The sequence below is a fragment of the Meleagris gallopavo genome, chromosome 7, assembly GCF_000146605.3.
Source record: "Meleagris gallopavo isolate NT-WF06-2002-E0010 breed Aviagen turkey brand Nicholas breeding stock chromosome 7, Turkey_5.1, whole genome shotgun sequence".
Taxonomy (NCBI): domain Eukaryota; kingdom Metazoa; phylum Chordata; class Aves; order Galliformes; family Phasianidae; genus Meleagris; species Meleagris gallopavo.
This window is the reverse complement of record NC_015017.2, coordinates 5,033,583-5,044,953: the sequence shown is the minus strand read 5'-3', so window position 1 is coordinate 5,044,953 and position 11,371 is coordinate 5,033,583. Positions and strand designations below refer to the sequence as shown.

At 37.6% G+C, this 11,371-nt stretch overlaps 1 protein-coding gene across 3 annotated transcripts in view; it reads left to right on the top strand.

Annotated features, from left to right (window-relative positions):
* NCKAP1 (NCK associated protein 1) overlaps positions 1-11,371 on the top strand; it is a 70,928-nt gene that overhangs the window by 49,128 nt on the left and 10,429 nt on the right. For all 3 annotated transcript variants that reach the window (XM_010713335.3, XM_010713331.2, XM_010713337.2), the window contains 11 exons: positions 41-186; positions 1,267-1,399; positions 2,943-3,062; positions 3,364-3,503; positions 4,358-4,489; positions 5,103-5,321; positions 5,629-5,759; positions 6,142-6,239; positions 7,875-7,968; positions 8,916-8,998; positions 9,419-9,499. In XM_010713335.3, the coding sequence (XP_010711637.1) occupies positions 41-186; positions 1,267-1,399; positions 2,943-3,062; positions 3,364-3,503; positions 4,358-4,489; positions 5,103-5,321; positions 5,629-5,759; positions 6,142-6,239; positions 7,875-7,968; positions 8,916-8,998; positions 9,419-9,499 (1,377 nt within the window). The remainder of the gene's footprint in view (positions 1-40; positions 187-1,266; positions 1,400-2,942; positions 3,063-3,363; positions 3,504-4,357; positions 4,490-5,102; positions 5,322-5,628; positions 5,760-6,141; positions 6,240-7,874; positions 7,969-8,915; positions 8,999-9,418; positions 9,500-11,371) is intronic.

Genomic DNA, 11,371 nt, shown 5'->3' with positions numbered 1-11,371 from the left:
AAGAAACAGTAGGTTTATTTTTTCTCTTGTTTCTGTCCAGGCCTACACCAGTGTCTCTAAAGCTTCTCTTGGACTGGCAGACCACAGGGAACTAGGCAAAATGATGAATACAATCATTTTCCACACAAAAATGGTAGATTCTTTGGTGGAGATGTTGGTTGAAACCTCAGATCTTTCTATATTTTGGTAAGTTGCAAACCTGAGCAACTATTTTTGATAACTATTGTTTGATTAGTTCTTGCAAGTTTCAGTTTCAATTAATAAGCTTTGTAGGAGGATATTTCAGTAGGAGAATCAAATGAAATTCTGGTTAACTGTTGTTTTTCTATAAGATGGTTGGTGTTATAGAGTTTGGGGTTTGTTAATTTGCACTTTCTTTTGTTCTAACCCTAACATGAAGTTTGTATGCCTTTTATTTCAAAGAACAGCAACACTCCACAGAATTGCTTACTGTGTAAGTAGTGTGGCCTAATGAGCTTCGATAGAGGATTGTGTGCACCGATTGTCCACTGAGTTTCTGCTCTGGAAAAGAAAAAGCAGTTGACTCCTTTCTTTTTCTCTTCTCCTTTTCCCAATCAGGAAGAGCCAGTCTTGCATTGCCATTTGTATAATGGTTTTTCGTAGTTTGCTTTTATTTTTATTTCTTTGTTTTTCTTTTTCTAAGTTTGCCAGCATTGCACTGATTAGGAAAAAGTAAATGAATGATGTCTTGCTCTTGAAAAAAGCTCTGTGAGAACAGTATCAGGAAGTATACAGATGGGAATCTTTTTCTGACTGTTTAAGGTCAAATAACTACATGTTTGCAATATCTGCAGTAGTTGAAATAAATCACTGTAAGTCCCAGTGTGAAAATTCTGTTCTTTGAGAAGCTTTCTCAGTGTTACTCTAGGTAAAAAAAAAAAGCGGCTAGGGAATACATATCGTCTTAGTGTTCACCAGAATGAGTTTGAAGAAAGTATTTCTGAAGATCTGTCAAATTCTTCTAACAGCCACATAACTGATATGGGGTCACTTGTGAATTCTTACATAACAAATTGTAGCAAAAGCTGCCAATTCTTGCAGTGCCTGTGTGTTAAACATCAGAATAAAAATAATATCCTAGTAGGAGATGTAAACAAAATGTGTCTTGGAAAACACGATGCACTTTTTGATACCACATGTTATAATGGCATACCTGGCATTAGCAGCACATTTGATTTGTGTAAGTAGACTTCCTTTGCAGCAGAGTTACGCATGTATTCCATTAAATTGTCTATTTCTGATCAGTTTTTATAGCCGTGCTTTTGAGAAGATGTTTCAGCAGTGTTTGGAGCTTCCCTCTCAATCAAGATACTCAATTGCATTCCCACTACTTTGTACTCATTTTATGAGCTGCACCCACGAACTGTGCCCAGAAGAGGTAATTTTTCAATACGTTGTCTTGGATATTGTCAGCTCTGGCTTAAAGTGGAAAGTACTGGTACTCAGGACTGCGAGGTATTTGTTGTAGCAGCGTAGGATTAGAGGGAGGAAAGCGGTAAAAAAGGGAAGTTCAAGTAAGGGAAGTTCAGTACTTTACTGAGCTCAGAATTGTTTTCTGAAGTATGATTATCTTTGCTTTAGAGAGAGATTGAGTTAAGGTACAAAGGTGAAATTACTTTTTTGAGTCATTCAGGCTTGGGTGCTGAATACATGCTGTATGCCTGTTAAACTTGTAAGCAGGAATTTTTCTTTCATTGTTTATAAACTCCTAGTTCTAAAAGTGAAATAGCAAGTGGGAATTCTTCACGGCTTGTTATACTGTTTTCCTTAGCAAGTCTTTAAAAATGTAATCCGAAGTGATACACGGTATAATGTGAGCATTCATATTGCTGTATTTTCTTTTCTGGTTAGAAACAGAAATGCAAAATGTGGAGCGCTGCTTCCAAAAAATTGATCCTTTGTTAAAGCAAGTTTCATTCTGAGAAAATGTTTTGTATTTTTATGTAATGAAATAGATCCTTTAGTACATTGCCTGTATGCCCATAGACTTTGGAATTACCCTAAGGGTTAGCATGGCCAGTCTGGTATAGGTGCTTGTGAAAGTGTCTTTTCATTCTTAAGTGTTAATATGTAATTATTAGATCTGGTAGACTATACGTAGTGTGAGGTTTTCCTTATTTATGTTAGGCAACTATGACAAAGCTTCCAGGAAAGCTTCCCTTCAGGATAGGAAATGTCTTTCAGAACCATTCTAGTACCAACTAGGAATCAGTGGCTGAAGTCCACTTTGTGCTTGTTGCTGTGAATTCAGCTGGAGCAAGCGTGTTCTGCTGCAGCCAACAGAAATGTTGTTTCAGCATATGAATTGCATTATTTAGTAGCTATTATAGTTTCGGAGAAATAATCCTCAGTGTGTGCCATACCACGTGTGGTAGCGTGGCTGTTACGAAGTAAGCATTAGTGGCAAAAGAAGGATTTCATGAAGACAGAAGGCTGTACTTGCGTGGATCCTGTACAAAGAAACCAAGTCCAGAAATGTATGCAGTTATTCAACTACTTTGAGGGTATGAATGACACTGTGTGCTTCTGCTGCAGCTTAAGTTACATATTCTTCTTCTCTTCATTGATTTGTACCAATACTAAATCTGAGATTTGCAGAAACCTAGAGTATTGGATGCTTCAGATGTAGTTCAAAATTGAAGATGAAAATCTGCTTATAAAAACTTGTCTCCTTTTAAAGAAATTTTTGCTTTTTTAATATATGACACGCTATGTCAGTGACTGAGAATTTCACAGTTCAGGATGTCTCAGTAAAAAAATTATCATGGAGGATGAAAGGAGCTGAGGTTATTAAGGACTTATTAATGTGTTATTTGTCACTTCAGTTTTGAGTGTGAATGAGCTGCAGAGCAATGTATGCATTTTTTGAGAAGTGTGGAACTAAGAGGAAAGTGACGACCAACTTCTGTGTTTTTTAACAGCGGCATCACATTGGAGATCGTAGCCTTTCCTTATGTAACATGTTTCTGGATGAAATGGCTAAGCAAGCTCGAAATCTTATCACAGATATTTGCACAGAACAATGTACGCTGAGTGATCAGGTGAGTATCTTTTTTTTGTCTCCTTCTATTCCTTTTTGAGGCTTGCTAGTTAGTTTGACTGGGTGAAGTGTTATGGCTCCGTTTCCTTTTGACCTTTTTTCCTCTGACCTGAGGAATTTCTCTGTTTATAAAAGTGGTAAGTGATTTGAAGACGACATTTTATATTAAATTGTTTAGTTATTAATCAAATGAGATGATCTTTGTGTCATGAAGTCTCCACCTATATGTAAGCTTATTTTTTATCTCATTGCTACTTTGAGGTTGGGTTTTAACCGTGGGGGTGATTTCTTTCCCTCCACAGTTGCTGCCAAAGCATTGTGCCAAAACCATCAGTCAAGCAGTGAACAAAAAATCAAAAAAACAGACGGGAAAGAAAGGAGAACCTGAAAGGGAGAAACCAGGAGTAGAAAGCATGAGAAAAAACAGATTGGTTGTGACAAAGTAAGCTGCCTCTCCTGTTCCTTTCACCACGATTCCCAAGTCAAAACTTGTGATTTTCACTTCTTGCTTACATTCTTTCAATAAAATTGACTGTAAACACAGTAACTTCCTAGTTTGTGAACATATGGTACTCATACCTTGTACAGAGACGGAAATTTCTTACTTAGAGTGGTAGGAATGTATAACTCTTAGTAATCAGTCTGGCTGTTTCCTTTCTTGAGCAGAAAGGGTGTGTTCCCGTGCTCTAGTTAGGTTTCCTGTAGTCGTATCAACTGAGGAAGTGTGAGTCCCAAGGCGTGGATGGCATTTTTTGGTTCTGCCTTGCTTAACACTGTTAGCTGGATACTGTATAGATTGGACTGAAAGATCATGCTGCTTAAAGTCAGTTTGCTGCCTTTATCTGCTGGGATGGGGAGGCTTTCTTATTAGTAGCTACAGGAAAACAGAAAACACTAGCGAACTAAAAAAAATCAAGACCCATTGGGAAGAGAGGGAAAGATGAATAAATCCAGCTTGGGGATGTTATAGGTGATAGGGGAGGAAAAGCAGCAAGGTAGGAAATCATTGCTAGGATAAGATCACAGGCTAAGATTGTAGAGGTTGAAGTAAAAGGAGGAAAGGAGCTATGTGAGAGGACAAGAGGTATTCAGTGTTGTGTCTGGAAATGGCTAAATGCACACATGCTGCTGAGACAGAATTACAGTTGAAACAACCAAGCATCAGAGCTGCAATTGTGTAGAGAAGTTGAGAGAAGAGGGCTGTAGCTGATCTTGAGGCATCTTCCATCTGTGTATGCTTCTTATGATGATATGTTACATTAAATATATTTTTAATTTCTTACTGACTTCTTAAAGCCTGGACAAACTGCACACTGCACTTTCCGAGCTCTGCTTCTCAATCAATTACGTTCCAAACATGGTGGTTTGGGAGCACACGTTTACCCCAAGAGAATATTTAACGTCTCACCTGGAAATCCGCTTTACCAAGTAAGAAATAATGTAAAGATAAATGGATTCATAAAGAGGATAAGTCGGTCTTGGTTTGATATTACAAGCATTGGATGCTTACTACATAAGTTTTTAAAGGTAGATTGCGAAGCTCTGAAGTCATATTCTCACTGAAGTTACACTTAACTTTGTGGAGACTTCAATATATTGAAATGAATGTCATCTACTGAATAGAATGATGCTGCATTCCTAGTCCTGTCTGTTTTGGTAAAAGTTGGTGATATCTACTTTTAGGTATTTATAGTCTTGCTACAATTTTTTTTTGCACAGTATATAGCATTGTTTCAATTATTTGGGCTTACTGGTCTGCTGGAAGGGAAATCTGAATATCAGAACTCAGTAGCAGACAAAGATAACAGAAAATTTTTAATTACTGTGATTCTTAAAGTAAAAAACAAAAAACAAACAAACAAAAAAAAAACAAACAAACCTTGTCACTTGCTACACTCATCTGTTCTTGCCTTTGTCTTCACATCATTATTTCCAGAAGGGTTGTAGTCTTAAATATTAAAATGATTAATGAACAGTTTTTTATCTGCATCTTTGCTTAACCCTTCTAAGAAAGGCATGTAATTCCTTTTGTTTTTGAAAGGTCAATCGTTGGAATGACTATGTATAATCAAGCAACACAGGAGATTGCAAAGCCTTCAGAGCTGTTAACCAGTGTAAGAGCCTATATGACAGTGCTCCAGTCAATAGAAAACTATGTACAGATTGATATTACCCGAGTATTTAACAACGTTCTGCTTCAGCAAACCCAGCATTTAGATAGTCATGGTGAGCCAACCATTACCAGTCTGTACACAAATTGGTAAGTAACTGGGATGAACACTTGTTATGAGCTTTGGATGTCATTACTGTTTAATTAAAAAAAAATCTAGCATTGGTGAGCTGTTTTTTGAAATTGTTAAATTCCAGACTCCTTATGTTTACTGTTCTTGATTCCTGTTAAAAAACATTTAAACTGTAGAATAAGATGTAGATATCAGCTCAACGGTGAAAGTAAAACTGAAGTCTACAGGCTTTGCTGTTCCTTTATCGCACAAGTGTATTGCATCTTTGTAGAGATATCTACGAATGTATGCCTTCATCTTAAAATTTTCTCCCTTTCTGATAAGGTATTTGGAAACATTGCTAAGGCAAGTCAGCAATGGTCACATAGCCTATTTTCCAGCTATGAAGGCATTTGTGAATTTGCCAACAGAAAACGAATTAACATTTAATGCTGAGGAATACTCTGACATATCAGGTAAACTTTGCTCGATGTTCCTATGAACGTTTGTGAGGGATAAATGTAGCTTCAGTGACTGGAATTGCAGTAACTCTTAAAGCATTTTATCTTAGACTGTTCTTGTTAACTTTCAGAGTATTTTCATTTATTTTTATTTCTGCTGTCTCTGTGCCTTGAAGTAGCTCATTTTACTTTTTGTTTTAAAAAAAAATTAAAACTGAAATAGGAGTATCGCGTGTCAGTGACTGCTGCTGCAGTTGTGTTACAGTGCAAGTTATCAAATCTGAAATGCAGTTTGAGCTAAAAGATTGTTGTAATTAAAACAATAATTGTTCGTATGTTATGAGCATCAAATAACTCAGGAAGGAATGTTTGAAGAACAGTTAATTTTATTTCTCAGAAATGAGAGCCCTTTCTGAACTCCTGGGACCATATGGCATGAAGTTCCTAAGTGAAAGTCTGATGTGGCACATTTCTTCGCAGGTTGCTGAGCTTAAGGTAATCCTGGGGATCTCATGGGTGGAAAGAAGGGTGGATTTGTGTTTCAGCTTCCCGTAGGATGTTTAATAGCTGTTTGCGTGCTATCCTTATGAAGTGACTGCGTGACACAAATGGTAAAGCTGTGCATTTGTATTTTATTGTGTATTACACTTGCACGTGTAGTACATCTATATACCACACTGTTCAGCAGCTGAGTGGGCAGGACTTTATGCAGGCTCTGTTAATTTACTGTAATGAGTTTTCTGTAGCTATTTGTGTGCTGCTTTATTAAAAATGCACAGTCAGTACTTAGAAGCAACTTTGACTTTTTCTTCATCAGCCATTATGAGCATACCAGGCCTTTAGAAGTATAGTTTTCTGCTACGTGTCTGGTTACCTCTTCAAGCGTCTTGTTCTATCTGTAAACACGGTGAATTTTAGTGCTGCTGAGTTGCTTAGAACATTTGGAGCCCAAAAAGATGTGAAACCTTATATCGATTGAGAGGGGATGCTCATGTTTTCCCAGATACCACAGGAGGGATGCAGGTACCCTGACCCAAGTGATCAATACTAAGCTGGGTGGGCTTGTTGATTCTTTGTGCCCGTTCCAGCTGTTGAGTTTTAGAATGAGATTTGCCAGGTGAGAAAACTGGGAATTGAGGGTTAAATTTCATCACTCCTGACAATGCACAGTGACATCTGTCACATTTCAAGTAAAACAGAAGGCCACTGGAGAGATGTTTTTTGGTTGCTTCTGTCTTCATCCGTTTATTATTGTCCTATTTCCTTAAAATCAGCATATTTGTTATTGTAGCTCTGTGGTTTAAAAAAAAAAAAAACACAATTTTAAATTGTTTCTGAGATTGTTTTCTGATACTGTTAAGGATAAGCAAAACATAAGGTGGATCCACGTGCACATGACTGCATATTTGGAGGAAAAAAGCAATAAAATGTTCATCTGCTTGGCTCAGATACGGTTGGCCTTGCCGAGAGCACTGAGAAACATCTGTGTTTGGGGATAAGAAGCACCAAGAGAATAGGAATGGGGAATTTATTAAGAGTAGGATTCAACGTGCTTGCTTTTGCTTCCCAGACCAGGTGTTGGTTTTGTATCTGGAGTTAAAACGAGAGGGGGTTATAAGTTGGCCTCAGTTAACTGTTTGAACTGTATTCCTGCCTGTCCCTTTTAAATTTTAAACCAATATGCTGGTTATTTTTGTGAAGCTGAGAGCTTGACTCAGTAGCAGCGTGTGGGCTATTGCCTTCGGTCTTGCATTCTGTAGAGCTTTGAGGAGTTTAAATTCAAATGTCATGTGTCTGCCAGATTCTCATACATCAATTGATTTAAAATTGCCCAGCTTGATTTCGATGTAAACTGGTGATCTGTTCTGCTTTCTGGCTTTCAGCATAGGAATTTGTTTTTTGGCTTTGTGCATACACTCTTGCAATTTCCTGGAAGCAAGGTTAGTTTGCTGCATCTTTTATAGCTTATTTCATAGGATTATAGAATTGCTTTTCTTCCTTTGCTTCTCAGTGAAAACAAGAAAATGGGAAGAAATATCCTAAGTCATACATTTATCTTATTAACATATCAGAATAGGTTATATAGCTATATAGGTAATATAGCTGACCTGAATCTTTGCTTCTCTTTAGAAACTTGTGGTGGAGAATGTTGAAGTTCTGACACAAATGCGGACCAGCTTCGACAAGCCAGACCAGATGGCAGCACTCTTCAAAAGATTATCATGTGGGTAACTAGCAAGGTCCTTACTAAAGAATGTAGACTTGTTTCTATTCTTATCTTTGTAAACACCTTCAAAATGAATATCTCTGTATGAAGTTGACAGAATCACAGAATCATAGAATGGTTTGGGTTGGAAGGGACCTTTAATATCTTCTAGTTCCAACCCCCTGCTACAGGCAGGGACACCTCCCACTAGACCAGGTTGCTTACAGCTCCATCCAGACTGGCTTTGAATGCTTCCAGGGAGAGGGCATTCACAGCCTCGCTGGGCAACCTGTTCCAGAATCTCACCACCCTCACAGTAAAGAGAGTGATGAGATGTATGCTACTTTTTCTGGATGTGAAATGATTGCTGCTTTTTCCATGTGTGAACTCATAAGCTGATGGACCTTTTCAAATCAATCCAGTCCTTCTCTGCTACAGACAAAATGAGATTTCAGTATGGGTGCTATGTGATGAGCTTTAAGCATTATTTTTTCATCAGGGCTGATAATATGCATCTGTAACAACAGTAATCTGAGTGAATACATAGATGTAAGTAGGAAGCACAATTTTCTTGATACGTATCTTTCTGATGACTTTGTTGTTACATTATTTGAAAGGATTTTTACAATATAATTAGCAGTTATTTTTAACAAATAATAGTTACAGTGATATGTTTTGGCCTCAAGAAAACACAGCTCTAGTGTTAGCACTGAATACCATTATCTGTGTGTAACAGCTTGGTTTGTGGAATGGCTTACAGGGAATGTCTTCAGGAAATCTCATCATCAACTCAGATATAAAAACCTGCTTAAGCTCATTTATTTTGGCTCTTAAACGCCTATGCTTCAATATCATGCTATTTCCAGTATTTTGATTTTTTTTCTTCTTTATTTCATATTTCTTGTTGGATTGAGCTTGTAAACTTGAGTAGGCTTTTGTTTACTGTTGTTTTTGTTTCTCTTCAGCTGTTGACAGTGTTTTGAAGAGAATGACAATTATTGGCGTCATCTTGTCTTTTCGGTCTTTGGCACAGGAGGCACTTAGAGATGTAAGAAATAACTGAATGTTTTTTGAATAATTTTTACTAAATGTAATAGAATAAGAAGAATTCATACATACAGTTTAGGAAAGGTTTACATATGGTTAAAATAATTCTAACTGAACCTTGAATTGCAAGTTCTAGGAAAGAAGTACTTTTTGAGTACTGCTTAGAGAAATATTGCACTAAAACCATCCGTTTGTAGTTGCAGCATGCCTCCTGGTGTTCTTAGTATGTTTTAAAGCCTGCTTTCAGTTTGTTTACTGACAGCTTGATTTTATTGGGCTTTAGTTTCTGAAGTCCATAAGCTAATTAATATGCGTAAAATGAGTCATTCAAAAAAAATAAATGCAGTAAAATAATGGTATTGTGTAACTGATGGTGAGCTTTGGAAATGTTTTGTACTCATTTTGTGTTTGTGTCTCTTAGGTCTTATCCTACCACATTCCTTTCCTTGTAAGTTCCATTGAGGACTTCAAAGATCACATTCCAAGAGAGACTGACATGAAGGTAATGTGAGGCCCAAAGGGTAATAGAGTCATTTTTGGAGCTTACTGAAAATATGCAAGGGGCAAGACTTTCTTTCTTCTTATGAAAAATGTTGAAACCAAAGAACAGTGTTTTTTTTTTTTCCAAAGAGCTAAGTAATTATCCTTCTGCAGCCTTCTTATGTTCTGGGGAAAAAAAGACCGATGGAAGTGCACAAGTCCCTTTCTACCTGTTTTTACATCTGAGATCTTTTGTGGTGAGAATTAAAGAAAAAGGTTTATCAAGTGCTAAAATATGACTAAGCAATAAAGGGAAGAATGCTGCTTTGCTTCATAGTATGTGCAATGCAATTTGTGTAACTGGGTGTTTAAAAGATCACGTGCGTGGTTAGAGCTGTGTGTTTGTGATGTCTTCAAGCCTGTTTTTTGCCCTGAGTAGAAAATTCTTCCACATCTCATTTTAGACATGTTTGAGAAGAATTGGTGCCATGAATTAGATGCCTCGCTTCTGGATGGTAGAGTATTCTCATTCAGAACCCCTTGTCTGTGCATCACATGGTTTCTGGCCCTAGATGCACAGTAGCTGCAACCTAAATGTTTGTTGGTTTTTTATTCTTTTGTTCTAGCTTGGAGCCTGTGAAGGCTTGCAGTTTCCTTAATAGTACTGTGGTGGTACAGAAAATGTATAGTGGCTGTATGTTGCACAGCTCTTCATTCACACAAGTAGAAACAACTTTTTGAAAACTGCTCTTGAGCCACATGGGTTTTTGGAGGGCTGCAATATGTTGTTATTCCTGAACCTGAAGGCTGTATTTTGCCATTGTTTCTTGCTGCAAAAGAAGTTTACGTGTTTGATAGAAAGTATTAAACAATAATAAAAAATCCTTCTCCTTTCTAAGAAGTATATTACAAGAACAGTTAGAAGCTTGCCTCTAAGGCAAACATCATTAGTTCAGAAAACACAGTTTAGCAGTATGTCTGAAACTGTCTGAGGTTGTGTGACAAATGCACGTACTGAAATCACACGTGAAACTTTCTGAAACTTATGATGCTGTTTTAACTGTCTATAAGTATTTGAGGTCCAGGAAACTCTGAAATTGTGGAAATGCAATGGAAAATACATTTCACGGATGCTGGCTTACGATAATTACATTGAAATGATGCAAGTTGCCTTAGCTCTTAGCAAGAAAAGCCTTTTACCTTTCTAGAGAAAAATTCTCACCTGTGGTTGCAAAGAAAATGGTTGGTCACCAGTGTCATGTTCAATTACTGAATTTGAAGAATCAGCTTGTGGAAAAGATGAGAAGGAGGAGTCACTGCTGGCTTGTGCCTGATCTTTTCAGTTAGGCAGCTTATGACGTCTGGTGTCAAAGCACTGCTGAGAAATTGGATGGAATAAAGGCTGCAACAGTAATAAATCCTTGAGGACAGTCTTTTACCATTGACATTTTAAAGCTGATTATATTAGATCACCTTTAACATCTAAATAGATCCATAAGGATATCGCTGACCCGTTCGTGTCAGTAGATATGAGAAAGGCATGGTGTTTGCTGCTTCTGTTTTTTAAGTCCCTGCAGTAATTTGCAGTCACTGGTATATTTGAGTGGCAGAAAAGCTGTCTTCTCCTAAATGAAACCATACTGAGGTCTGTGCCCCAGATCATACACCACATAGCACCAGCTAGTTGCCCCTGCTTTGTGTACTGTTTGGCTGCTGGCCTTTTCTGGGGCCGTCTATACTTCCCTTGTGATTCTCATGACGTGCCTATTTTGTGTACCTTTTTCTAGTTCAAAGTGTGTGAAATAGCACAAGGGCTATGGTGCAGTCTATGCTGCTGTTAGCACGGTATGAAGCTGAGATGTTGCATCTTGGTGGTGTGGGCTGTGCTGATGTG